This window comes from Centrocercus urophasianus, unplaced genomic scaffold, assembly GCF_019232065.1.
Source record: "Centrocercus urophasianus isolate 14NV4802_14NV808 unplaced genomic scaffold, USGS_Curo_1.0 seq_1271, whole genome shotgun sequence".
In the NCBI taxonomy this organism is placed as follows: domain Eukaryota; kingdom Metazoa; phylum Chordata; class Aves; order Galliformes; family Phasianidae; genus Centrocercus; species Centrocercus urophasianus.
The window spans coordinates 24,414-51,906 of NW_024884444.1; the positions used below are offsets into that span (position 1 = coordinate 24,414).

The 27,493-nt window shown below is 49.1% G+C and overlaps 2 protein-coding genes across 2 annotated transcripts in view; one reads left to right on the plus strand and one right to left on the minus strand.

The window, feature by feature from the left end:
• Positions 1–2,140, minus strand: SDF2 (stromal cell derived factor 2). The gene is given in 4 exon segments (XM_042811303.1): positions 1–869; positions 1,556–1,752; positions 1,838–2,081; positions 2,084–2,140. Coding segments are annotated over 4 exon segments (786 nt in total). The 3' UTR covers positions 1–581.
• Positions 2,074–27,493, plus strand: part of SUPT6H (SPT6 homolog, histone chaperone and transcription elongation factor) — a 26,509-nt gene continuing 1,089 nt past the window's right edge. The window contains exons 1-36 of the mRNA XM_042811302.1: positions 2,074–2,158; positions 7,074–7,205; positions 7,698–7,856; positions 8,013–8,083; positions 8,468–8,663; positions 9,272–9,356; positions 9,745–10,018; positions 10,843–10,944; positions 11,611–11,727; positions 12,233–12,322; positions 12,670–12,812; positions 13,061–13,212; positions 13,605–13,703; positions 13,878–14,007; positions 14,117–14,267; positions 14,686–14,840; positions 14,990–15,185; positions 15,524–15,663; positions 15,742–15,859; positions 16,175–16,251; positions 16,839–16,974; positions 17,365–17,502; positions 17,843–18,010; positions 18,535–18,662; positions 20,061–20,268; positions 20,626–20,773; positions 21,031–21,173; positions 21,904–22,044; positions 23,086–23,281; positions 23,398–23,636; positions 23,904–24,017; positions 24,672–24,796; positions 25,264–25,376; positions 25,689–25,766; positions 25,854–26,020; positions 27,154–27,341. Coding sequence (XP_042667236.1) covers positions 7,097–7,205; positions 7,698–7,856; positions 8,013–8,083; positions 8,468–8,663; positions 9,272–9,356; positions 9,745–10,018; positions 10,843–10,944; positions 11,611–11,727; positions 12,233–12,322; positions 12,670–12,812; positions 13,061–13,212; positions 13,605–13,703; positions 13,878–14,007; positions 14,117–14,267; positions 14,686–14,840; positions 14,990–15,185; positions 15,524–15,663; positions 15,742–15,859; positions 16,175–16,251; positions 16,839–16,974; positions 17,365–17,502; positions 17,843–18,010; positions 18,535–18,662; positions 20,061–20,268; positions 20,626–20,773; positions 21,031–21,173; positions 21,904–22,044; positions 23,086–23,281; positions 23,398–23,636; positions 23,904–24,017; positions 24,672–24,796; positions 25,264–25,376; positions 25,689–25,766; positions 25,854–26,020; positions 27,154–27,341 — 4,994 coding nt within the window. The 5' untranslated portion in view covers positions 2,074–2,158; positions 7,074–7,096. The remainder of the gene's footprint in view (positions 2,159–7,073; positions 7,206–7,697; positions 7,857–8,012; positions 8,084–8,467; positions 8,664–9,271; positions 9,357–9,744; positions 10,019–10,842; positions 10,945–11,610; positions 11,728–12,232; positions 12,323–12,669; positions 12,813–13,060; positions 13,213–13,604; positions 13,704–13,877; positions 14,008–14,116; positions 14,268–14,685; positions 14,841–14,989; positions 15,186–15,523; positions 15,664–15,741; positions 15,860–16,174; positions 16,252–16,838; positions 16,975–17,364; positions 17,503–17,842; positions 18,011–18,534; positions 18,663–20,060; positions 20,269–20,625; positions 20,774–21,030; positions 21,174–21,903; positions 22,045–23,085; positions 23,282–23,397; positions 23,637–23,903; positions 24,018–24,671; positions 24,797–25,263; positions 25,377–25,688; positions 25,767–25,853; positions 26,021–27,153; positions 27,342–27,493) is intronic.

The window sequence follows — 27,493 nt, forward strand, 5'->3', positions numbered from 1 at the left end:
TGGTCTTTGGGATGTGATTTATTTGGAGGTTCTCGGATCTGTGTCCAAATGGGACTTTGGAATCTGATTTGGGGTGCTGGGATCTGCTTTGCATTGGATTTTGGGTGCTTGGATCTGAGGTTCTGTGATCTGCCTCCTGTTGGATTTGGGGCACTGAGCTCTGCTACTTGTCTGAGCTGGGATTTGGGGTTGACCTTGTGCTGGATGGGGGAAGATGGAATCTGCTTAATGTCAAATTTAGGACACTGGAATCATCAGCTTTGGTGTTGGATTTGGAATTCTGGGATCAGCTTTATGTTGGATTCGGGATGTTGGATTTGGGGTGTCGGGTTGAGCTGTGTACTGGATTCAGGATTTTGGGATCAGCTTTGTGCTGGATTTGGGATCTGCTTTATGTTGATTCAGGATTCTGAGATCTGCTTTGCATTGGATCCCAAACACAAAGTGTCAAATTCAGAACACCACCATCAGCTTTGTGTTGGATTCAGGATGTTGGGCTCTACTTCCCAGCGCGCGTCACAACCGCATGTGGACAGGGGCCACCCCCGCACCAAGCAGCCCCAAACGCATCAGTCCGTCTGTCACAACTCAACGTGGTGCTGCTCCGCTTTGAAGACCTCTCCGGGCTGCATGAAGATGCCTTCCATCACCTTCCAGTAGTTATTCTGGCTGGAGGTGGCCATGCCGTGCACCTCCCTCTGCCCGTTGATGGGCCGCCCATACTGCTCGCCTGTCACCGAGAGGAAGACGTCGGTGGAGGTGTGCTGGAAGCGAACCTCGCTGTCCCGTGCCCAGTAGGTCCCACTGCACAGCACTGTCCAGTCGTCCAGGTAATCGCCCTCGCCATCCTCCCCAAAGGCGCTCACCTCCTGGAGGAAAAAAAAAAACCAAAACAACTCAGTTTCAGGGTTCGGGTTTTTGTATCACCTTTGTGTCAGAGGGACAGAGAAGGGACAGCTCTCTGGGGGTGCTCAGATTTACAGGCTGCAAGTTTTGAGTGCTGATTCGTTAGCAATCTCGTTAACACAGAGCTATGCAGGTGTCCCAAAGGTGCCACAGGATGTTGACCTTGCGTGGGGGATGACATGACATGGGGGAGGTAGAATGTGTGGCTGGCCCTAGAGGCCAAGACAGGGATAGGATGGGAATGAGGACTGGGAAAAACGGCTGGGGGACAAGATGGGGCTGACAGGGACCTGTTTTGGCCTGGGAGAACCTTGTAGGTCTGAGGTCTTGAGGTGACAAATGGGGGTTGGCTGGGGGACTAGATGGGGCCAGTAGGGACTTGAGAGAGCAGATGGCAACAAGTGAGACACCACAGAGCCTGAGTGACCCAGTATGGGCCTGGCAGGGACTGTGGAAGACCCAGTAGGGACCCGATAGCAACAAGAGGGACCCGGCAGGGACCGGAGCACCCAGCAGGGTATCAGTATGTCCTGGGAGATCTGGCAGGGACCAGAGAACAGGCCGAGCCTGCAGACCCTGGATACATGATGTGCCCATTTGGGGTATGGCACACGAGGGCTGCTCCCAGGGCGCAGGGCCGTGCCGGTACCTGGTTGCCAGAGAGCGGGGAGACGAAGTTGTGGCTGTGCAAGTTGCGGCCGGTGCCCAGGTGCGTGAGGCGGATGGCCTGCCCGCAGCGCACCGGCTGGCCCCGCTCACACACAGCGGCCGTGCGGCCTCGCACCCTCCAGTAGCTGTTCCCATCATCCGCCGCCGACACGCCGGTCACCGACTGCTGCCCGCTGCCTGCGGGAGACAAGAACGGCGATCAGGCTTAGGATCAGCAACGAGACCCCGCTATACCGAGAGGGGGAGGAACGAAAGCCATTACCGGAGCCGTAGCGCACATCGTGCGAATGCAGCCGAACGTTGTGCCGCACGTTGAGCAGCTTCACCACCGAACCGCACGTTACAGGCCCGGAACCGCCACCCCGCGCCGCCGCGCCCAGCGCCAGCACGAAGGCCACCACCGGCACCGGGCCCCGCCGCATCCCCGCGACGGCCGCCACCGGAAGCGGAAGTGGCGCCGCTCTGCCCGCCCGGAGATCGCAGCTCGTCTGCTCCACCCCCCCCTCCTTCTCCTCCTCCCCCCACCCTCCTCGTTCGCTTCCACCGCTGCCGCCGAGGCCTCCATTTTCCCTCAGCGCCCCGGGTAAGGCCGCGCCGGGTTGAACGGCAGGAGTGAGACGGGAGCGGCGCGGGGAGCTCCGGCCAGCAGGTTGCCGGGCTCCGAAGCCTCCTCTGGGGCCTGCCTGCGGCTGGGAAGCCACCGTGGGGCGGGGGGAACAGCGGGTGGGGGGGGTGCGGTCGGGCCTCCACGCCTCGTCCTCGGTTGTGAAGTGAAGGCAGAGCCGCCCCAGCGCTGCGGGGCTCCGGCTGAGTGCTGGCCGTGGCTGTGGGCTGGCTGTGGAGTGGGGAGGACCCTCACCGACCCACGGGGGCAGCGAGGTGTGGCAGGGCCTTCTCGTGGGGCTGTGCTGAAACGTGGAGATTGCGGGAGGGGAGCGGAGGAAAGCATCGCCGTGCTGCCTTGCCGGCTGGGCAGGAAGAAGATCTCAATTTCTTAGAGGTTTATTGTGCTCTTCTTTGGTTCCTGCTCGCTCCAGGCCTTCAGGAGCAGGTCCTGTGCTGATGGAGTGCTGTGTTTGGTTATCAACGTCTGACACAGCCCTGCTTCGCTCGGGCCCCCCCCCCCCACCAAAAAAAAAAAATCTGAGGGGTAGCAGCCCTCCATGGGATCAATAATCAGTGAAAAAGTGACACGTGAAGGGTAAGGGGAGCGTGGTGCTGCCAGTGGGGAGTGGTTATTGTGGAGGTTCGCAGTCATCTGTTCCTCTTTCTGGATGTGGTGTTATGGAGAAGGAAAGGAAGCGCTGAATTTTGACACTGAATTATTTAGGGTGGATAAACACGGCTGTGGGAGGATGCAGAGAGAGCCCAGGTGCTGCTGGGCGCTCACACGGTGGCAGTGGGTTTAATGAAGGCTCCCAATACTGCAGCGATTGACTCTGCATCGGTTCTCAGTGCTGAAGAAGGAGCTGGGAACGTGTCAGCAGTGGCTTCTCTTGAAACAATGCTTCAGTGCCACACCAGGGTCTAAAATGTGTGTTTTGGAATTGCTTAAAAGGTGCAGAGAGCAAAGCTGGAAACTTTGTCATGCTGCTGTATTGGCAGCTTGTGTGCCGGGTGCTGCAGGCATCTCTGGTTCACCCATCATGCAGGGGGGAGCTCAGCCCATGTTTCCTCACCCCAGGGGGACACAGGCAGGTGGGAAATGCGAGACAAGTGTGTGAAGTCGTGGAGAGGTCAGAGAAAGCAAGCAGGGTACGTCAGTTTTCTATTTCTTAGAGGAAATTATGACGCAGCAGGTCTAAAATAAACAGGCGGAAGTGCTTTTTCACACAACGTACCATTAGACCGTGGCACACGTTGCCACAGGATGTTCTGAAGCACAATAGCACCAGGGAGGTGGGACTGGCAAGGAGCAATAGGACTCACAAAGCAGGTACTGGAACTGCCTGAGCTGCAGTGCCTCTCCTGACCTTCCTCTGTCACAGCATTGCTCATCTCCAGTTGCCAAACGCCGCACTGCAATGCCTCGTTTTGCTCCATTGCACACCGACCATTGAGGGGGAGAACATCTGGTTTAGCTTCAGACCTCCATAGTTTATAAAACAGCTGTGAAACCTAAATACATTACATGTCACTGGTGCTGTAGCAGGGCTGGCAGGCTCAGCAGAAGTCTGTGCTTGCAGCAAGGAGTGGCTCTTAGCAGAAGCCTGCAGCTGATGAGGAGCCTGTGAGAGTGCTTGGTTGTGGTGTGAGTGCCTCAGCGCTCCGCAGGGATGCTCTCGTGGGCTTTACATGTTTCAAATTAAAGATGGTGATACAATCATTTGATCAGTGTTAAATCCACGCATTTGGGCTCAAATATGGCATTTTTATTTAATATAGGTGTTCGGGGGTTGGTCTCGATGATCCCTAGAGGTCCCTTCCAACCCCTATGATTCTGTGATTGGTGGGTTTGTCACCTTTGCAGTTGGTTTGGCTTTTTCCTAATGAGCAGATTGTTGCAGTCTCCTACTCTGTGGAGTACTCTTGCTGTGCTAGGATTAATGTCACGAACACCTCAATGACAGAATGAATGGATTGGGCTTCTTTAGGCACCACATTTTAATTTTGAGTCCAGTTTTCAAGCTTTCGTATTCTCACGGAGCTTTCTGAATCCTCTCCAGTCCACCCATTTTGTCTTTGAAGTGCAGACATGAGAACAGGACCAAACTGTTCAGTGGTGAATTTGGCAAAGGTGTTTAGCAAAAAGATCCTCGGTGATCTGTGAGTTGAGCCATGAAATGGCAGAGATTAAAATGATCCCTGTCCATAAAACCATCCCAAAATAGCATTGGTGTGGCTCGGGAGCTCGATGTAGTTGCTCCCATGAAGGATGGGGAGCAGTCAGGATTGTTGCTTGTGTTGTGAAATGTGCATGCAGTTCTGGCCTGAGCCTAGGTTAGCAAGTTTTTCTTGTTTTCTGCCTTGACGCTGATATCCTGGGACTGCTCCTGGGTCCACAAACAGGGTCCAGCTGGGTCTGCTGAATAACAAACGTCTCGCCACGAGAGACTGCTCTGTGGTTCTGCAATTACAGCTGAGATGCTTCCTATTTCCCCCATCCTACATCTGCTATGGCTGGGAGGCTTCTGTGGGCCATTCCTGATGCCAGTCCTGTCCCTGCCTTGGCTCAGTGCTGCCATGGCACTCTTTGTCATCTGTTCTGATATTTTGCAGGTGCTGGCCGTGTGTTTCCATTTCTAAACTTAATGCTTGTGTTTTGTGTACAGAACCGTGCCTGTCTCCAGCACTGCAGTCTTCTGATTGCAGTCCTGAGCAGCCAGCAGATAACTGGCTGTGCGGCCAAGGCTTTGCAGGTGCTTGAACATCTGGTTTGCAGCGTGCTCAGCTCCGTCTGCCTCAGCAAAGCAGAGCGGTACCTGCAGTGCCTGGCCCTGCTGACCTGATCTCTGGTCACTGTATTGACAGCAGACAGCTATCTGCTCTGTGTCCTCCAGTTAAAAGCAGCTTATAGACTCTGGAAATTTGCCACTGTGCCCTTGAGCCGAGCAAAGTGCAGGAACCCCTCCTCTGAAGCAGAGGTCAGGTAAGCACACAGGCCCAGCACTGCTCAGGACACCTCTGTGTCTGCTCCTGCTGCCATCACTGTGCTGCCCTTGACCCTGGTCCATCTTGATCAGTGTCTGTTGGCTGTGAGGTGTTCTGGGGTAAAGCTAGTCACTCACAGAAGTCTGTCTGCTCTTGCAGAGGTAAACATGCAGGTCTGGGTGCTGTTTCCCTGCATTTTTAGTGTTCTCGTGTAATTTAGTGTTCGCTCCCGTGCCACAGCGATCTCCCACTCTCTCCTGGGGTTGTTACAGGAACGGGGATGCTGCTGGGATGCTCTGAGGGTGGATCCAGTGCCTGATACAGGCAGAGTAGCCTGGAAATCCTCGGTGAGAATGGATCCCTAGAGCCAGACAAACGGCTCTCTGAACAGCAGCACTGGTCTGAAGTCTATATCTTCACCCATGTGGGAAGAGGTCTCTGCCTGTCTTCTGTGTTATTTCAGATGAATGCCTCTCTCAAAGGGAGGGTGGAAGAGGCATCGTTAGTACGTATCTGATTCAGCATCTCCATGGTAATAGCTGCCCTCGCTTCCATTTGCTGTGCTAAATGACATCTCCTCTGTCCTGGGGTGGAATTCAGCAGAGCTGAAAGCTCCCGGTGTCGTGGGTGGCTGGCTTGTGTGGAACCTGCTCAGCTGGATCATTATGTGAGATGGGCTTCCAAAGTCATAGCTGTTCCCTGCGTCCGAACAAATTTCATCTGACATGAACTGAAATGACCAGGAAATGGTAGAACAAGTGCTGAGGAGGAAAGTTGGAACTGCAAGTGAAATGTTTTGCTAGCAGAGAGTGATCAAATTGCACGTAGCACTGTGATGAAGGTTTTTTTTCCTTGCTGTACAAGTGGAAACAGTAGAAAAAGCAGCTTGGTGTGCAGTGATGTTTGTGTTCGTACACCCTGGTGAGTACAGAAGAATAGGTGAGGAAGTGTGGAACTGACATCATGCTCCTGCTGAAGCTGGCAAAACAAAGCAACTCCTGTTCTCCAGTGCACGCAGTTACACGGTTCATCAGTGGCATTTGCTTTGAAATGCAGAAAGCATTTACCTGGCATTTGCACTGCCTTCAGTGATCAATGTACTGCCTTCTGGAGCGTTATTATGAAGGGGGATGCTGGAGTGTGTGACATCTGCAGTGCCCTCCTGAGGGCAGGGAGCACGCTGTACCTGCGTGCTGTGCCAGGGCGGTGATGTCCTGTCTGGTGCAGAGCAGCAGCCTTGGCTTGCTGTGGCTTCTCCCTGTCTGGAGCATCATAAATAGGTGTTGGCCGCAGCCATGGGGCCCTGAGCCAAGAAATATGAGCTGCTATCTGCTTGCAACTGAGTTCTTTCCCTTGTCTTTGTTGTGGGCTTCCTTTAGTGAGATAGGGCCAACGCATTCCTCTGGAGCTATTCATGTTTTAAGACATAAAAGATTCTCCAAGATCTGCCTTTTTTTTTTTTTTTTTTAATTGATCTGAGAAGCAAATCCCTGGGTTTTTTTGAAGTTGCTGTGTTTGTGCACCAGATGTGTGGATCTCTGACACAGCGCTGCGTTGGGGCTGGCGTAGGGCTGCTGTCCTGGCCAGGCTTGAGGGTATGGATGGGATGAAGGGCTTTGGCTCTGTGGTTCAGCTGGAGCTCAGCTGTGCAGTGAGTGCTGTCGTGACAGTCGTGTTCTGCTCACTGAGACACAGCCTGACAGGCGCCGGCAGCCTCTGGCTGCTGCCTTCACTTGCCTAATCTCTGGTGACAGGGATGTGCAGACAAGGGGGGCTCTGGGTAATTCAGAGCCTGGACAGATGATTTGAAACCTTGCCTTAGCTGTCTTCTTTCCAAAACCCAGCAGGGGGAAGTGCTTGTGTTCCCATCCCTCAGCTGCTGTGATGGATGTGTTCTCTGTCCCCAGTTCCTGCGTGAGACGCCGCAGCCATGTCTGACTTTGTAGAAAGTGAAGCAGAGGAGTCAGAGGAGGAGTACAACCAGGATGGAGAGGTTGTTCCCAGAGTAACCAAGAAATTTGTAGAAGAAGATGAGGATGGTGAGTGTATCTGTCTGCTCTGGCTTTGCTGAACCATCTGTGTGCTTCACTGCTCTGTTTTGCATCGTGTCACTGCAGATGGAGCAGTGACTGTGCAGTGATAGTGTGACCATCTGTAGTCAATATTCTCAGCTGTTTAAGTGCTTCCTTTCCTCACAATTCTTAGATGGGTTTTATATTTGGTAATGGAAAATAGACTCCTTCACTCCCACAGGACTTTCAGACACACAGTCTGATAGTAAACAGTAAAAGAATGGGAATTCTTCTGGTGTGACCACTCCACCTGTTCCATCTGCGGAGAGTGCATGAGACAATGCTCTCAAGAAATGGGGCTTCGGCATGAGCAGCTGACTGGGTTCTGTGTCAGTAAAAGTGTTTGGTTAAGACTCTCTGCATGGGTAGTGTGAAGGAAGATGTTTGTATAAAGCTGAGAAGGTGACTCGGCAGATAAACACTGCATAAATGTCAAATGCTTGTTGCTCTCCACCCCAGATGAGGAAGAGGAGGAGGAGAATCTTGACGATCAAGATGAGCAAGGGAACCTGAAAGGATTCATTAACGACGATGATGATGAGGAAGAGGAAGAGGAGGAAGAAGCCAGTGACTCTGGGGACTCTGAGGATGATGTTGGCCATAAAAAGAGAAAGCGCAGTAAGTTTTGGGGTGATTGTTTATAGCAGGCCACAGTGTAACTCTCCCTCTGCCATGGGGGTCTGCGTAGCCTGGGTAAGCTGTACCCTCTCCTGGTTTGTCCATTCTGAAGTGAGTAAAGGGAGAATTTAACTTGTGACTGCTTTCCTCTGTTAGCTTTTGATGACCGCCTGGAGGACGATGATTTTGACCTCATTGAAGAGAACTTGGGTGTTAAAGTCAAAAGGGTGAGTTGTGTTCCCATGCTGCTGCTAATGGTGTGATGCATCTTAGCAGAGATGCTTGGCTCCTGCCTGCTGCGGTACCTCCTGCCTTCTCCTGGCCCCTTGAAAAGGAAGAGCTGAGTGCTTGAAAGAAGCACAACCTCTCCCTGGCACCTAGAGCATGCATTACACTTCCTGCATCGTTTTCAGCAGGCAGCTGTGTTGTGTGGCATGCTGTGCCAAATGAGCAGTATGGCTCTCTTGGAGCTGAGCAGGTCTTTGTCCCTCCTGCTCTTTCCAGTAATCACCTGGAAAGCAAAGGAAGCACAGTTCTAACCCAGCAGTGAACAGAAAGCTGGTGTGTCTGTGCCTGGACTTAGGGGCACTGACAAGCTTTTTTGCTTGCAGCAAAAATTCAGGCGTGTGCGGAAAATGTCTGATGATGAGGATGATGAAGAGGAGGACTATGGTAAGGAAGAACATGAGAAGGAAGCCATTGCTGAAGAAATCTTTCAGGATGGCGAAGGCGAGGAGGGAGGGGAAGCTGTTGAAGCTCCTGTTGCACCACCAGAAGAGGAAGAGGAGGAGGAAGAAGATGAATCTGGTGAGTATGGATGGTCTGAAGCTTGTAATAGGATAAAAGCACTGGAACAAAGTATGGTTTTCCCTAAAGTTAACCAAAATCTGTAGCTCTAGAGTGGTCCAGCTTTTGTTGGTCTGATCAGTACAATCTTTAGAATCAAAAGTGAGCAGATTTATTTGGACAGAACAGTTTAGATGAACAGAAGCATTTTGCATACGCTACTGTGTTCAGTGTTTAAACTTCCTTCAAAGGGAAAATGCTTCAAAAGATGTTAGTGGAGGTTCTGTTTAGCACCTGGTAGCACATTGCACACCTGCCCTAGTTCTGCTCTTGGGCAGTAGCCCATCATCTTTGCTAACATTGTGCTGAAAGAGATGTAAAAATTGAGCCACTGATAGCTGCCAGGTGGCTTTTCCTGTTTTTAAAAGTTAGATCTAGCTGGTTATTGTGGTTCAGGCTTCTGGAATACCTGAGGTTGGTGCAGGAGATGCTGTGGGTAGCTGTGCAGGCCAGCAGCCACCTAAGTCTGTGGTGCAATTGCACCAACTGCACTGGCTGAGCTGAAGTTTGTTATTTACTGGCTTAAGATGTGAGTGTCCTGACTTGCCAAAATGGTTCTCTGTGTCCAGACATTGATGACTTCATTGTGGATGATGATGGACAGCCTCTGAAGAAGCCAAAATGGAGGAAGAAGCTCCCAGGATACACTGATGCGTAAGTATTGATTGCAAGTTGGCCTGGAGCCTCGAAACCAATGCTCAGATTACTTGATTTTTTGCAACTTCAGTGTGATTCTGCTTGTGGTTGGAAATTGCTGGTCTTGTTCCCTAGAGGAATCTGTTAAATGTAAAGTTGGGGCTTTAAGTCCGTGGCTTCGTAAATGCCTGCCTTCTTCCTTTTCCCTGGATTGTTTTTTTTTTTATAAGAATATCAATAGTAGTCCCTTAAGAGAAATATTTGCTTTTAAAGCTCAAACAGTTGTGCATCTATCCACAATTTTTAACGTTGGTGCAAAAATAAAGCTTAGACCATAGGTGTTTTGACCAGAACAGTATTTTTTTGAACTGCATAATGGGGCTGAAGAATAATTTTTGCATTCCAGTGCTTTGCAGGAAGCCCAGGAAATCTTTGGTGTGGACTTTGACTACGATGAGTTTGAGAAGTACAATGAGTACGATGAGGAGATGGAGGAAGAATATGAATATGAGGATGAAGAAGCTGAAGGAGAAACCCGTGTCCGACCCAAGAAGACTGCCAAGAAACGTGTCAGTCGGCGTAGCATCTTTGAGATGTATGAACCCAGTGAGCTGGAGAGCAGCCACCTAACAGATCAGGACAATGAGATCCGAATGACAGACATGCCTGAGAGATTCCAGGTGAGGGAGGAGAAGGGTTTCAGTGTGCAGACAAAGCATGTCAGCTCCCAGCAAGTACAGCAGGCCTGGGGCCTGCAGGCTGACTTTCTCACCTGGCTTCTGGATGGATTTCAGCATCTCTCATCCCACCCCTTAAATGTAACTGAAACTCAGTGGGCAAACGTGACAATGAAGCTGAATTGTTGTGACTCTGGAAATCCAAGGGGGTTTTAGCACTGGTCATAGTTTCTCTTTGGCCACTGGGTGCCAGTGTTGCTCTGCTGGGTGCAGGGTTTGTGCTCTTCTGAGATACCCTTTGTGCTGGATGCTGTTAGCAATCCCATGAGTCGTACCTTTGCCTAGCAAGAGTGAAACTGCAGCACCAGAGAAGGCTTTCTGGGGTTTTCTGACCTACAGCTATGCCAGTCAATGCAACTGCTCCATGCAAGGTGTTTCTACAACCTGCTTTAATTCAGGTGATTGGGACTTACACTCTTGTAAGAGCAAAGTCCTTTTGTGCTGCTAGGAATCATTCTGGTATGACATTTTTGTCATAATTTCACCCCATATTCAGATTTCCCCAAAGAGTCACTGCTCTTTAACCTCCTTTTAAAACACGTTGGTACCTCTGTGCACAGAGACCTGCTACTCACCTTTGTGAAAGGTGATGTTGAAGCTGCTGGCTTTTGAAAGGACCTTTATTCCATGCCAGTGCATACAGTGAAAGAGAGTAAAATACAGTAAAATCTTCTGTTTGGACATTTTGTCATCAGTGGTTGGATCTAGATGCTCAGAGAGGATTTGGAGCTGGTTTATGTGCTGTTATTCCTGTTGCCTTTTCACAGTTGAGATCCATCCCTGTAAAAAGTGCTGAAGATGATGAGCTGGAGGAAGAAGCTGACTGGATTTACAGGAATGCATTTGCAACACCCACCATTTCCTTGCAGGTAAAGGAACTGTGCCTGGGACCTCTGTCCTAAGAGAACTGGTGACTTGAAGGTGCTGCAGATTTCCAACCTAGAGGCATTGTTGTAAGAGTCTACTCAAAAAAATGTGGTGCCCAATGTAATTTTCTTCCTGTGTTTTTATGGGTCACACACATCTTCACATTGCCCAGGGAGGTGGTGGAGTCACCGACCCTGAGGGTGTTCAAGGAAAGGCTGGATGTTGTGTTGAGGGACATGGTTTAGTGGGAGCTGTTGGGAATAGGTGAACGGTTGGACTGGATGAGCTTTGAGGTCTTTTCCAACCTTGGTGATTTCTATGATTCATTTTCACATCCACAGAACAGTTTAAAAAAAAAAACAAAACAAAACAAAAAAAAGAACAGGTTGCAAGAATTATTGACAAGAAAGATAGATCTCTGAGCCACTGTGTGCTTAGGGATAAACTGATATTAGCTGCGATCTGCTTTTAGCCATTAGTTACAGTAGCCAGATGCTGCTACTTCTTAAAGCCAATCAGGCTTTTCTGTGGTCTGCAATTGCAGTGTGAAGCTAAGCCTGCATCCCCTGCTAATAAAAGGGTCACCATTTCCCACCCTTAGCCTGGGCTGTGCTTTTAGGGGGGTGCTCAGGAGTGCAATCATCTTAATGTGCTGTTTATCCTTTTAGGAAAGTTCTGACTACCTTGATCGTGGACAAGCCAGCAGCAGCTTCAGCCGCAAGGGACCCAGCACCATCCAGAAGATTAAAGAAGCCCTGAATTTTATGAGAAATCAACATTTTGAGGTACTTTGTAACTCAGCTTCGTTTTTGAAACGTGGGCTCATTGTACAGATGGGATTGGTAGAGGGGCTGCTGGAGGCATTTAGTGTAACAAAGGAGATGAGTCTGTGATGGCCTACCTGACTGCCTCACCTATGGAAAATGGTGCTTCCCTGGAAAGTGTGGCTCATCTCATGTGAGCTGTGACAGCAGAGCTTTTAACATCTGTTTGATGAGGCTGCTGTTGCCGTGGTCAATCTGATAAATTAGATGGAGAAATTCTAGAGTCTCTTAAGCCTTATTTGTTCCATAAGATGTTTATCTTTATATGAGAGGCGTTGCTCGATTTCACAGTATCTCTTTGGGGTATGTGATGTATTACTTAATGGAACAGTCGGAGGAGCTGTGTCATGATTCAGCACATCTCCCACACTGCTGCCCCATCAGTTTGTTCTCCTAAATGAACAGCAGCAATCTCTGGATTTGGTCTCCTTTCACTTGGTGTTGATGAGTCTCATTTCTGACCTAGGTGCCATTCATCGCCTTCTACAGAAAGGAGTACGTGGAACCAGAGCTGCACATCAATGACCTCTGGAGTGTGTGGCAGTGGGATGAGAAGGTGAGGAGCGTTTTCAGTGCTTATTATCCCACTGGTATTTACCTTATCTTCCTACCTAGACTGATACTTTTATATAGTGACTTTGTATAGTGTAAGGAGTACCCATTCCTTTTCTCCTATTAGGTAGATTCAAATCTTTCTTTTCTGTTAGTGTGATGTGAAACAAAACCTGCCACAGATTTATCACAGCTGAGCATGGCTGGGGGTGAAGATGTTGATAATTATTTTTACATGACAATCTGGGATTCTGAGAGTGCCTCTTCAGGAGCTCCTTGCTGGGAAGAGTGAAGGCAGATGTAGCATGCAGCTACATTGCATTTCAATGGAAATTTCTGTTTTGGTGTTAGTGGACCCAGCTGAAGATCCGCAAGCAAAACCTGACACGTCTGTTTGAGAAGATGCAGGCCTACCAGTATGAGCAGATCTCTGCTGACCCAGACAAGCCTTTGGCTGATGGAATAAGGGCTCTTGATACTACTGATATGGAGAGGTATGGTGTCGTGACTTTTTCTGTATTCATTCCAATGTAACTTAAGGTGCATATTGCACTGCAGGCCAGAGAGCAGATTATGGCCTTTAAACTCACTACAAAACCAGTAATAAGAAATGTTTAAAACTCTTTCACAAGAGGACCCAAGTGCTCCATTTGCCTGACCTGTACCGGAGCAGGTTCCTTGAGCACTCTAAACACAGCTCAGCTGAAAGCAGGGTGTAACATGCTGGCTTTGCACATTCTAGGCTGAAGGATGTGCAGTCCATGGATGAGCTGAAAGATGTGTATAATCACTTCCTGCTGTACTATGGGCGAGACATCCCCAAGATGCAGAATGCTGCAAAGGCTGCTCGAAAGAAACAAAAGCGTATCCGAGAAGATGGTGAAGAGGAAGAAGGTTTGTACTTAAGCTTGAGAAGTTTCATAGACCTGGGCTGGTTCAAAATCCTGGTTCAAAATAGTAGTAAGAAAGTTTGTTGAACAGCCTGGGTGTGTGCACAGATCTGCTGCTCTCTTCTGTCTTAGCTTAGTGCCAGGTCTTCCAGGCATCTCTAGAAATGTTTAGGTTTTGCCATACAGGATTGTTATTTTTCCAAGGAACTGAGTATCCTCCTTCATGACCAGGGTATTATAAATGACTTTAAGGCTGCTCTGAGTTTTCATGTTCTCATGTGATTCAGGAACAGTGGTGCACAATGTAATTTGTGTTTGTCCCCTTGAATGTGCTGCTGATGTACTGCAGGTGACTGGATGTGACTGGATGCCTTGCTAAACATGTGCTTCCCATAGGTGAAGGGGAGGATGCAGAAGATGATGAGCAGAAAGGGCCTGAGCTGAAGCAGGCTTCTCGTCGGGATATGTACACCATCTGTCAAACAGCTGGGCTGGGTAAGAGCTCTGCTCTGTCACTCTGAGCTTGCAGTGTGTGTGCTGTGGCCTAGCCTGCACTTCCAGGTTGTGTGGCTTACCTGTAGGAGGAGGGCTGATGGTTGAGAGGGGTATTGTAGCTTATGTGGAAGCTCATCATTTGTGTGATTTTATATTTGAATTCTTTTCCCTTAGATGGCCTGGCTAAAAAGTTTGGTCTGACACCTGAGCAGTTTGGAGAGAATCTCCGAGACAGTTACCAACGTCACGAGACAGAGCAGTTCCCTGCAGAGCCCCTGGAGCTGGCCAAGGACTACGTGTGTAGGTCAGTGTGTGGGGATCCTCACTGAGGTCTTGTAGGGGGCAGGGGAAAGGATCTGGTTGTGTTCTCACATCCCAAGACTGTGTTGCCTTTTTTCTTTTTTTGCTTTTAGTCAATTCCCAAGCCCAGAAGCTGTTCTGGAAGGAGCACGGTACATGGTAGCATTGCAGATAGCCAGGGAGCCTTTGGTCAGGCAGGTTCTGAGACAGACTTTCCAAGAAAGAGCTAAAATCAACATTTCACCAACCAAAAAGGGGAAGAAGGTAAGGAAAGGAGCTCTGACTCTGTGAGTCAGCTTGGGGAGGGATCTATATAATGTACAAATGCTTGTTTTGTGTCTAAAAACTTCTCCCATGTCAGTGGCAACTCGGAGTGAAGCAGCATGTGAGCTGGGCTGTTGCAGAGGCAAGCTCAGCAGCAAGCTGCATTTTCAGTCTCAGCATTTCATCAGACCTGATTCCTGCTGTTGAAATGCTGCCTTCAGTTGTTAGAACAGTCTTTGTTTTTTTGGGGGACTGGGAATGAATTTCACTGTGTCCTGCTGGGGGAGGAAATGGAAACTGGCAGGCGTGGATAGGAGTGAGGGAGTATTGAATAAAAAACATTGTCTACTACAGTGTACAGTAGGGTCTGTCTTTGTGGATGCCTGTATGCATGCTGATAGCCTTTTCTCTATCCCAGGATATTGATGAAGCCCACTATGCCTATTCCTTCAAATACTTGAAGAACAAGCCTGTGAAGGAGCTGCGAGACGACCAGTTCCTGAAAATGAGCCTGGCAGAGGAGGAGGCACTGCTGACTATAGACATCAGCATAGACATGAAAGGAGTGGAGGGGTGAGTTCTCAGTGGTCATGGCTTGGCAGAGCTTATTCAACCAGTGCTGGTGTGCTGTCGAAGCTCTTCTGATCCCAAACTGTTCCTGGATGTCATGATTATATGTTTCTCCTCCTCTTGGTTTTTTCTTTTGTTTTTTTTTTTTTTAGTTATGGTAGTGACCAGACATACTTTGAGGAAATCAAACAGTTCTATTATCGGGATGAGTTCAGCCACCAGGTGCAGGAATGGAATCGGCAGCGTACCATGGCCATTGAGCGATCCCTCAACCAGTTCCTCTATGTGCAGATGGCTAAAGAGCTGAAGAACAAGCTGTTGGTGGAGGCCAAGGAGTATGTCCTCAAGGTGAGATGGGGTACAGATGCGTGTGAGACAGAGCTAAGTTTATAGATGCTAACAGTCCTGCAGCGTGCTGAAGACAGCTGCTGGCAGCCCATATAGAGGCACGTGGGAAAGATGGATGGTGATGTGATCTGAGTCAGGTTCTCTTGTAACATTAAAGAGAAAAAGCAGATGCTTCAGAAGGAGAGAAGATGGACTTTGTGATTCTAGAGACCTAGTCGTGATTCTGACAGAGTATACTGTCATTCTGCCTTGAGCAGTCCCTGACCTTCACTCTGGAGTAGGGCTGTGCCAAAGCTCCTGCACTTTTCTCACTCCTCTCTTTCCTCCCTTCTTGCTAGGCTTGCAGCCGCAAGCTGTACAACTGGCTGAAAGTAGCTTCATACCGTCCTGATCAACAAGTGGAGGAAGATGATGATTTCATGGATGAAAACCAAGGGAAAGGAATTCGGGTGCTAGGCATTGCATTTTCCTCAGCCAGGTAAGAGGAATGGAATTGGCTCAAGACACATGTTCGGCTTTAGCAGTCCTCCATGTGTGAGTGATCTCTGTGTTTCAGGGACCACCCTGTGTTTTGTGCCCTCGTTAATGGAGAGGGTGAGGTTACAGACTTCCTCCGACTGCCACATTTCACGAAGAGAAGGAATGCTTGGCGTGAGGAGGAGAGGGAAAAGAAGGTGAGCCTCAACGCAGCTATTATCTTGAGACCAACGCCCACAGGTTGCTCCTGGTACCGAGTGATGTACTGTGGGCTGCTAGGAATAGTCAGTCTGAAGTCAGTATAGGCTTTGTCACTCTTATGTGCAAGAATCTTGACCTTTTTCCCCACTGCAGTCATTCTAGAGAGGAGAGGTTGCTTCCAACTAGATTCCAGTTCAAGGTAGCAGAGTGGGAAGATTTTCCCTGTGAAATAGGAAGCAAAAACTGGTAGCTGATTCAGTACAGAAGCCCTGTAGCTTATCTACCCTGACCTGTCTCACTTCTCTTTCTAGGCACAGGATATTGAAACCTTGAAAAAATTCCTTTTGAACAAGAAGCCTCACGTGGTCACAATTGCAGGCGAGAACAGGTCAGATAACAGATTGTTGTCTTCCTTCCACTTCCAAGTCTCTCTGCAGTGTTTTCCTTATTCTTCTCTATATTGCAGTGCTTGGACAGTTAGTGGGAGGAGGGTAGGACTGATGGCACCTCTCCCCAGGTTTTGAGCAGGTAGTAAATGGCATTGGGCATCCTTACTGGATTCTTAGCATACTGGGTCTCTCCTGCCTCAGGTGGAAAGCTAACATGGAACGCAGCTTTAAGTAAACCAGAAAATTACCTACTTTCTTCTGGAAGCAAAGAGCTGTCTACCAACAGCTAGGCTTGTTAATGCTACTTCCAGCAGAGAAGGGTGGTGGCTATAACACTGTGGTGATGCAAGATCTATCATGAATCCTCGCTGTGGATGATTTTCTCTCCAAACTGACCTGACCTGTGCTAGGAGACTTGCTCTCTGCTGTTCTATTTCTGGTTGACCTGTGATTTTGTTGTTTTTGCTTTAAGGAATCTGTTTTGTCAGTGATGTGTCATAAACCTTTGATTGGTGTTATTTCCTTCAGTGGTTTGAGGACCCAGCTTTGCGTTCTCCCTTCAATACCTTTGGTCATTTCTCCCTAGGGATGCTCAGATGCTGATGGAGGATGTAAAGAGGATTGTTCATGAACTGGATCAGGGGCAGCAGCTGTCCTCAATTGGAGTAGAGCTGGTAGATAATGAACTGGCCATCCTCTACATGAACAGCAAGAAATCTGAGGTGAACCTTCTGTTACTTTAGCCACTCCTTAGCCTTTGGCTCATTTGGGCTGTCTCAGCTTCTGTTTACTATACTGACCCAGCCTTCTGTCATACTTGCCTCGCATGATCCATTTAGAAGGTGACATGCTGATCCTTAAGTCAAGGCAGAACATCTTGTTTAGGCTTCTCCAAAGAAAAGCCACACTAGCAGATGCACAAAGTAGATGTTGGTGTGGTCTGAAAATCTTTTTCAGCTGAGTAGATGGCCTCATTTTGTTCTTACTTCAAGCAGGCTTCCTGGGAGGCCTTTGATCTCAGCTCTCTGCACGAGCAATAAGTGTCTCCCTTTTGCAGTCTGATGTGTCTTAGGTTGGCATACCACAAAATGTGATTTTCTGGCCTCTTGCAGAATGAGTTCCGGGATTACCCACCTTTGTTACGCCAAGCCGTTTCCCTCGCTCGTCGCATTCAGGACCCTCTCGTAGAGTTTGCTCAGGTCTGCAGCTCTGATGAGGATATTCTGTGCCTGAAACTCCATCCTCTGCAGGTAAACTTTCATTATGGGATCTCTTGGAAGGAGGGTTCCATCTCTGGAAAACAAAGTTGCTTGAAAAGCCTGGGCTTTTTTGCTTTCAAGGAGAAGAATTCCAAGTTGAACTGGTGCAAATTCTGTCTGTTCTGGGCCATGTTCAGGCTACACAGCACCTGTTTTTTTTTTTCCTGCCTTTAGCTCATCTGCCCCTGCCTTTAGGTTCTTCTCAGAGAGTAACTCTGAGGTGCAGTACAGCACCAGAGAGCCATTCTACTGCATTTGGTCCAGCTTGCTCATGGCAGAGCGTTGCACACATCCCCTTGTGAAGCTAACACCTCTCTCTCCCTTCTGTCAGGAGCATGTGGTGAAGGAGGACCTGCTGAACGCCCTCTACTGTGAATTCATAAACCGTGTGAATGAGGTGGGAGTGGATGTCAATCGGGCAATTGCTCACCCTCACAGCCAGGCTTTGCTGCAGTATGTGTGTGGCCTGGGACCACGCAAAGGCACTCATCTGCTAAAGGTAAGGAAGCTTCTTTCACTGCCTACATAAACAGTGCATCCCTAATAGCGTGCAGGTTGGCCTGATGGCAGTGCTGTTACAAGCTGAGTCAGGGTTGTTTGTGCCAGGTGCAGCTGACAGCTCTGTCAACATGTTTTCATGTGTGTTATCTCACTGCTCCTAACCCTGAAGCTGTGCACAGACTTACGTCCTTCACAGGCCCACGCAACTCAGCAGATCTCAGTACTACTCTGCTCCTGAGCTCCTAGGAACTGACACACTGTTAGAGCATCCGGATGCCTTCCTACTGTAGAAAACAGAAGGCAAAAAGCCAGCACTTTTCCTGAGAGCTGGAGCTGTTCCATGTGGAGTCATCCTTTCATACGACACTGAGACACAGGCAGGGTGCAGTAGTTAATGATTTGTGATAGGCATGGCTATGTCGGATGATTGGAATGCTGTACTGTACAGTGCAAGTCCTCTGCTTTTCCTGGGAACCCCTTGGGTTTGAATCAGAAAGTTTACGCTGCTCCTTCTTGTTCCAGATCTTGAAACAAAACAACACACGTCTGGAGAACAGGACCCAGCTGGTTACGATGTGTCACATGGGACCCAAGGTGTTTATCAACTGTGCAGGCTTCATCAAAATTGACACAGCATCGCTGGGCGATAGGTGGGTATTGGGTTGCATTCAGTGCCTGACAACAGAGCGTGGGGTTATCAGAGAGTGACAGGCTGTAACAGTCTTGGAGTGTGGAGTCCACGTTTCCAGGAGTTTCTGTGTGGCTCCTCTGATCACTGGCCAAATTCAGGTATTGCTGGTGGTTAATCTGATTCCTAAGGGCAGCTAAACCTGTCCAGCAATGTGAGCCTTAACCTTTAATTATATAGCTTGTCATGGTGTGAAAGACCCTTTGTGGTCAAGAGGAACTGAACTAAAAACAGTTGTTCCCTAACTTTCCATAGTGCTCATGCATGTGCACTGGAAACCTATGTGTCTTAACATGAGCCAGCAGTGTGCTCTGGCAGCTCAAAAGGCAAATGGGATCCTGGGCTCCATCAGGAGAGGGGTGGTCAGCAGGGACAGGGAGGTGATTGTCCCTCTCTACTCGGCTCTTGTGAGGCCCCATCTGGAGTACTGTGTCCAGGTGTGGAGCCCTCAGTACAAGAAAGACATTGAGATTTTGGAAAGGGTCCAGAGGAGGGCGACTAAGATGATCAGGGGGCTGGAGCACCTCCCCTATGAGGACAGGCTGAGGGAGTTGGGCTTGTTCGGCCTGGAGAAGAGAAGGCTGCGGGGTGACCTCATTGCAGCCTATCAATACCTGAAGGGAACCTACAGCCAGGAGGGGAGTAAACTCTTCAAAAGGGCTGACAACAGCAGGACTAGGGGAAATGGATCGAAGTTGAAGGAGGGAAGATTTAGGTTGGATGTTAGGGGGAAGTTCTATACAAGGAGAGTGGTTAGGCCCTGGAACGGGCTGCCCAGGGAGGTTGTGGATGCCCCGTCCTTGGACGTGTTCAAGGCCAGGTTGGACGGGGTCCTGGGCAACCTGATGTGAATGTGTGTGTTTGGTGGCCCTGCTAGGCAGGGGGGTTGGAACTACATGATCCTTGAGGTCCCTTCCAACCCGGGTGATTCTGTGATTCTGTGTACTTTTGGTTTCTGAGCAGTCCTAACAGTGCTTTCAAAGCTGAGGTCTAAATCAGCAACTTTCCCACCAGTTTAAGAGGAAGCTGGTAAATTTGTGGAGCATGATGTTTCTGGTAACTGAACAAGAGGTGTGTGTGTTTGGAGAAAAGCAGTAGCACATCTGGAAAGTCCAACAAGCCCTGCAGTGCAAAAGCTGCAGACTGGAATTTGTCCTATATTGCTTTAGATCCTGCTGATTGAGTAATGAAAAATTAACTGTGTCCTGTCTAAAATAGCAGTTTGCTTTGGGGTCAGTGATGGTGGAGCACCCACACAGCCAGCAGCGGTGGTCAGTAGCATAATTTGTTACTGAGCTGAAGGAGTTGGCTGTGGAACTTGCTGAGTCCTTATCTGAACGTGGCTTTGGTTTTATTTCAGTACTGATTCCTACATTGAAGTCCTAGATGGCTCCAGGGTCCATCCCGAAACCTATGAGTGGGCAAGAAAAATGGCAGTAGATGCCTTAGAATATGATGAGTCAGCTGAGGATGCAAATCCTGCAGGAGCTTTAGAGGAGATCTTAGAAAACCCTGAACGACTGAAGGACCTGGATCTCGATGCCTTTGCTGAAGAGCTGGAAAGACAGGTACAGAGGGTGGCTCCTGGTGCTGAGAAACAGAGGGGCAGCTGTGTTGTCCACCTCAGTTTCTTAGGTTTTGGAATGGGTGACCTTTGTCCATTTTAGGAGCTGAGCACTTGGCTGCTACTGTTGTAAAATGTATAAATAGCTTTAACAAGCATTCTGTGTCTGACAGCGCTGTGTAGTCGATGCTGATGGGGAGAGTAGTTGGGATGGGGGGAGGGGGCAGATGGGAATTAGTCTGTTAACTTTTTTAATGTTGGTGTTTGATAAGTTCATTGAATTCTTTCATAATTCATAGCACGTTCCCTATTCACGTCCTTCTGGCGAGTCATGGCTTTTCAACCTTTGAATCCTACACAGGGCTATGGTGACAAGCACATAACTCTATATGACATTCGAGCTGAGCTAAGCTGCAGGTACAAGGACCTCAGGACCCCATACCGTTCTCCAAATACAGAAGAGGTCTTCAATATGCTGACCAAAGAGACTCCAGAGACTTTTTATATTGGTATGTCTCTGTTCACTCAGAGAAAGAGAGAGCTTACTGTCATCCTAAGTTTACTTCAGATATGTAGATGTGGAACAAGAGGTGGTTGGTAAGGGTGGCATTGGGATAATGCTGATGTGACTCATGTACAAAGCAGCTTTTCAAGTACCTGGGAAGTATCTTAACACCTTCATGTACTTAGATCAAGACAGGTATCTGGCTCTGCACTTGGCTTTCAGTTCTTCATTCTCTCCTTTTCCTCTCCCATCACACTGCAGGTAAAATGATCATCTGCAACGTGACTGGGATAGCACACAGGCGGCCACAAGGAGAAAGCTACGACCAGGCAATACGGAACGACGAAACTGGTCTTTGGCAGTGTCCTTTCTGTCAGCAGGATAACTTCCCAGAGCTCAGTGAGGTGGGATTGCTTCTCGTGCTGGCCTTTTTTGGGAGTCTTCTACCAGACTTGAACATTTGGTAGGGATGCAGTTGGCAAAGGCTCTTGGAAAACAAGATATCAGAGCCAAAATTGCATCTGCAGTGCCATAGGCCCTCAACCTGGGCCTGACCTTGGATGACAAATGTAAAGTGTTCTGGTTTTGACTAATTGTTTCAATGTGGATTTGACAGGTTCCTTAGGGCTGCACTGTGAATTTTGGTGAACTAGACTAGCAGTGAAATGGTCTTGGTGATAAGCTGACTGCTTCTTTGCAAATACATAAAGCTGCCTGTGACATAGAGCACGGAAGTTTGTTTTGCCACCCTTTCAATTTTAAGAACTTTTCTGGACTCCCTGCTGCTTACTGTAGCTGTACTTCAGGCCTCTCCTGAACACTGCTAAATTCCAGCTTTGGTAATTGGTGACTTTAAAGTCCTACTGTGTTAATTAGAAACCAGCCCTAGCTGCAGGCTTTTATTAAGGGTCTAAAAATGTTCTGTCCTTCCCAGTTGCAAAGCCCTATAAGCTGAGCAGAATTGAAGTAGGAAGGCTGTGTTACTGGGCAGCTTTCATTTTGAAGCCTCATGCCCTCCTGTGCATCTGTGCTGGGTGCATCACTTTGCTGCCCCAGCTTTTAGACTTGTTCCGGTGTGAGCTGCCTGCTTCGTTTTATTTTCATGCTGAACGATTTTTGTTTGCTTTGCTCCAGGTTTGGAATCACTTTGACAGTGGGTCCTGCCCAGGTCAGGCCATTGGAGTGAAGACACGTCTGGATAATGGTGTTGCTGGCTTCATCCCAACAAAATTTCTAAGTGATAAGGTGGTCAAACGGCCTGAAGAAAGGGTGAAGGTATGGAAAGGGTGGATTTTCACATATCCAGCAAGAACTGGAAGAGCATGGAGCCAACAGCAATTCAGAGTTTGGTTAATAACACTGTTCCCTAAATGGATTTTCAAACCTTATTTTCATTGAAGGACTTCAAATCAGCAGCATGTTCAGGTTCTGATTAGTGCCCACAGTGCAAATCTCTCTTGGCAGCTGGTGGGAACCGTGTTAATCAGTTAATATGTTGTACTGCATGAGGATTTATTACAGTCTGGCTAAAGTCTGGGTTTGGGAGACCAGAAGGCATTCTAATGCAGAGCTGTCCTTTGTTCCTGGCTTTTTAAAGAGTTCACAGAGCTGCTGTTAGGTATGTGAGGGTCTGCTTCCCACTCTTGTAGCTTTTACTTCTGCAGTTTATTTGTCAGGATCATCAGAGGTACAAACCTTGGTCAGGACAGGGTCTGGGGTTCTGAAAGAAGCAGAATCTCCTATTTTCATCCCGTGTCAAACCTCAATTTCAACATCTTTTCTGTCTCCTGGGATCTCCTGGCAGTCTGTACAGGTGATGGATAATGCTGTAAGCAGAAGTTTCTCAGCAGCTCTTTAAAGAGCTGTTGTTAATTTCAGCACGGTTAACTGGATTAAGACATTGCAGTTTTTGTGGTAGGATTTTCCATTTCCTATTTAAGTAGGGAAGTCATTTGGGTGTCTTCCAGTCTGTTTCTGAACAAACTTCACTGCTTTCCTGTGCATCGTGAACCAGATCTGCTGTTCCATTGTTAAACATAGCTAACATAGCAAGTGGAGCAGTTTTCAGTGTGTATAGAGCACAGATAGTAAGCATGCTGGAGAGCTGCCAGCAAAAAAACAATTCCTTTAATCTCTTTTTCAGTTTGAGTCATAACAGGGTCATTTTCATTGGTATGGAGCAGTCGCCTTTAAAAGTGGTAAAAATCAGTCTGAAGTGTGTGCAGTAACTCATAACCTGCATGGGCTGCTCTGTGGTGCAGGGTGCCTGGCGTGTCAGCCTACCTGCTGATCCACTGCACTGCATCTCCCCTGCAGGTGGGAATGACTGTTCACTGCAGGATTATGAAGATCGACATCGAGAAGTTCAGCGCAGATCTGACCTGCAGGACCTCAGACCTGATGGATAAGAACAACGAGTGGAAACTGCCTAAAGACACCTACTATGACTTTGATACTGAGGCAGCAGATCACAAACAGGAGGAAGACATGAAGAGAAAGCAGCAGCGGACAAGTGAGTTTGTCATTTTTTTTTTCCCACCCCTGTAACACCAGCCTTCCCAGAGTGCTTCAAGAGAAGAAGCACAGTAAGATGTCTGCCTGCAATAAAGCAAATCCTTTGTCCCCCAGCGTACATCAAGAGAGTAATTGCTCACCCATCATTCCACAACATCAGCTTCAAGCAAGCTGAGAAGATGATGGAGACCATGGACCAAGGGGATGTGATTATTCGGCCAAGCAGCAAAGGGGAGAACCACCTCACTGTCACCTGGAAGGTGAATGATGGCATTTACCAGCACGTGGATGTTCGAGAAGAGGGCAAGGAGAATGCCTTCAGCCTGGGCTCTACGCTGTGGATTAACACAGAGGTGAGAGCACTGCAGAACTCACTTGGGAAGGACGTGGTGGGAAAGGAAAAGTAGCTGTTTGTCAGGGGCAGCTCAGCACAACTTCCTGTCCTCGCAGCTGCTTTCAGCCTGTTGCTGGAAGTCACTCTTATTCTTAGACAATTCTCAGCTCTTTACACTCAAAGTATCCAGCCTTGCTGAGCAAAATATTTTACTGATAGCTCTGTACTACAAGCAGGGTTCCTCCTCACACGCCCTCAATACCTCCTTAAATGTGTTTGTTCAAAGGAGTTTGAAGACTTGGATGAAATTGTTGCTCGCTATGTCCAGCCAATGGCTTCTTTTGCCAGAGACCTGTTGAATCACAAATACTACCAGGATTGCAACGGTGGAGACAAGAAGGTGAGCCTGTCCCAGCCTGTGTGGAAGATTGAGAAGCGTGATAGAAGTTTCTTTGCCTGAGGACAAGATTTTAAACACTAGTCTAACATGAGCTGCTGGACTGAGGTCTGATCTTGTTGTCACCTTGGGATTGACAGCCACTTTCCAGCTGTAGGTCTCGGGGGCTCTGTCTCTGTGTGGGAGCAGTGGAGTCAGGATGGGTTCCTGCAGTGGGAGTGTGGTGTGCTACAACACTGTGCCACAGCCCTGCCAGCAGGTATCACTGGAAGGAGAGCATTGGCTTTCTGTGACCTGGTGGCATTTGTGTATCTTCTCAGAAAGACAGAAGGAGTTGAGTTCTGTTCCTCTCTAGCTCCTTCCCTTCTATTACTCTCTGAGAGACACCTTCCAGTGGTGGCAGAATTGTGGCAGAGGAACATTGCTCTGCAGATCTGTGTTCTGAATTAGTAACGTATCTGGGCAAGTCCTCCCTGCTGTGGTGCAGGCATTCAGAACCCTGCACAGAAACAGTGCACTTGGAGGCCCTTGTCAGAGCTGGGGAGAAAAAGGGCTTGACAGCAGCGTGGAGGGAGGCAGCTGCAGGTCCTATGTGTTGCTGAAGACGTAGGCTCTCCTTGAGCATCTCGTTTTTTCTCTTTCTCTCTCTCGATTTAGAAGCTGGAAGAGCTGCTGATAAAGACCAAGAAAGAGAAGCCAACGTTTATTCCCTACTTTATTAGTGCTTGTAAAGATCTACCTGGCAAATTCCTCTTGGGTTATCAGCCTCGAGGCAAACCAAGGTAAAGGAGAGATAAGCCCAGCAGCTGGATTGCTGCCAGCACCACACCCCTGATTTTCCTTCTAGTTCTGTCAGTATCCCTCCTAAGTCAGGCCTCCCTTTATCCAAAGTGTGTCCTCCTGACAGGATCCATGTCTAGTAGTCAATCCCACCCAGGAGACTCCTACATTTCTAACCAGCTGGCTGCCACAAACAGTACTGCTCTGTGCAAGGGGTGTCACTAGGTAGAGTGTGAGCAGTGACTGGTAGATTTCCTTCAAGGAAAGGCAAGGTGTTTTGGAGCTCTGAGAGTGGGATGAGAACATCTTGGTTAGGTCTGCCTGTTCATTTTCAGTCCAGCCATCACCTGAGTTTGTAGGCCCTGCCTGTTCTGACTGTGGCCTGTTAGTTTGAGGGTGCTGGAAGCTGGTGGGGCTCTGAAGCAGCCTGTGATCTCCTGTACTCTCTTGCATTCTCTGCTCCTCGCAGGATAGAGTATGTGACAGTGACACCAGAAGGATTCCGCTACCGGGGCCAGGTCTTCCCTACAGTGAATGGACTCTTCCGATGGTTTAAGGATCATTATCAGGACCCTGTTCCAGGTGAGCACCCCAAAATCTGAGTGTCTCAGCTGTTTCAAAGCAGTACTCAGCTTTTTGTCTTCCGTGGAGCTGTGAAGAGCTCACCTGACAGTTGATCTTTCGGCTGAGTGGGTCATGCAGCAAAGGCTGGATTTGGCCTTTTCCTCTCCCTTAGCCTTCCCCACCATACAATCCTGCCCACACCATGCCCTGGTAAGGCAGGATCTTGCCAGAACAAATGTTTCCACTTTTTTTTTTTTAATCTTTAGTTTAAGCCAATGGCTTTTCTTTGGGGAAAATGAATCCATCTCTTTTGTCTCATGTTTTGTACAGGTATTACTCCCAGCAGTAGCAGTCGGACCAGGACTCCAGCCTCCATTAATGCTACTCCAGCTAACATTAACCTGGCAGGTCAGTGTGGGCCTTTTCTGGCTTGGAATTGGGGCACAGGGTCCTTCTCCAGGCTCTCTCTGTCTAACATAACGGCCTTTCTTGCAGACCTGACCCGTGCAGTGAACGCTCTACCCCAGAACATGACTTCCCAGATGTTCAGTGCCATTGCTGCTGTGACAGGGCAGGGGCAGAACCCAAATGCCACCCCTGCACAGTGGGCATCCAGTCAGTATGGCTACGGAGGCAGTGGAGGTGGCAGCAGCGCGTACCACGTAGGTGCACTTTTTAAGCCTCTGAAGGGAGTTGAGGCAAACAGCAGATGGGTCTGGCTCCTGAGGAATGTGGCAGGGTAGAGAGAGGGGATCCAGCGGTGCAGGCACACAGCTTTCTGTGATTGTGGCCCTCTTTCAACAGCGTGAGCTGCCAGAGGAAAGAGATTAGCTGTGAAGTTATGTGCTGAGTTTGCAGGGCTTTTCAGCTCAGCGTGCTAATCTCTGAGCCGCACCGGCAGGCGAGCACCTCAGCCTGACTGAACACCCACAGGCTTTGCATTGAGTGAGATGAAGGTGAACAGTTTCAGCTCGTGCTGAAGCCTTTCCTCATGCATGCTGGTGCCTACCTCCACCAGCACGCATTGCCAGCTCCCCAGCTGACCCTGAGGCAAAATGCAGCTGCACGGAGGTGCCTGGGTACAGGAAACACACCCTGCCAGCAGAGAGATCTAACAGAGAGGTGCTGCAAGACAAGGCTTGCATGGAGGAGTGATCCTCTTTTGGACCACCTTGGGAGGCTTTCATGGAGTTTGGCAGAAGTGTTGAGCTGAGGGTAGACAGGGACTGTGGATAACCCAGTGTATTAAGGGGATCTGAAGGGATCTGAAGGTGAACAACATGAGGCAAAGAGACTGAGTGCTCTGTTGGGCAAACAGTGAGCCAGCCGGTTGGGACTGGGAGGGAGCTGTCTTTTCTGCAGCCCACTGTGGCAGAAAATCAAGGCAAATGTGCCTGTTTTTCATGCCCACTCAGATATGCTGTTTGTGCAAGCTTTCCCAAGTATCTCCTGCGCCTGTCTTTCTTCTGGTCCTCGCCTTTGCTTGGTTTCAATGTCTCCCCTCATACCCAGTGGGGAAGGCTGGCTGGTTTATGACTGGAGACTCTAGGGGGAACAACAGGACCCAGAAATGTCCTGTGCTTAGCAGGGTGCTCCTCGTTCTGCCCTGCAGCCCCTCGTTCCTTGGGCTGTGATCATTGCAAACCTCTCCTTGCTCAGATGAGGGGCTCCAGCAGGCCTAGGAGAGCACAGCAAGGACATGCAGCAGCAAGCAGAGCAGTGGGGAGCGTGCCAGATCTCTGCCTCACAGCCCAGCAGTTTTCCTCTGTCTCCTAACAATATCTGCTCCCTGCAGGTCTTCACAACTCCAGCGCAGCAACCGGTGGCCACCCCTCTGATGACCCCCAGTTACTCCTACACCACCCCCAGCCAGCCGATCACAACGCCCCAGTACCAGCTCCAGGCCAACACCACACCGCAGTCCACACAGTCCCAGGCACAGTCGCAGCCCTCGTCCAGTTCCAGACAGAGGCAGCAGCCAAAGTGAGTGGAGGAGTTGATTGCATGTCTGTGTCGGTTGCTTTCATGGTAGCACTGAACCCCATGAGTTCTCCCCCGTGGGGCAGCGGGGAGGGAGGGCAGGGAAAGCTGCCCCAGTTTTTCTTGCCCGTGGCACATCTCACCTCCTGCCCGTG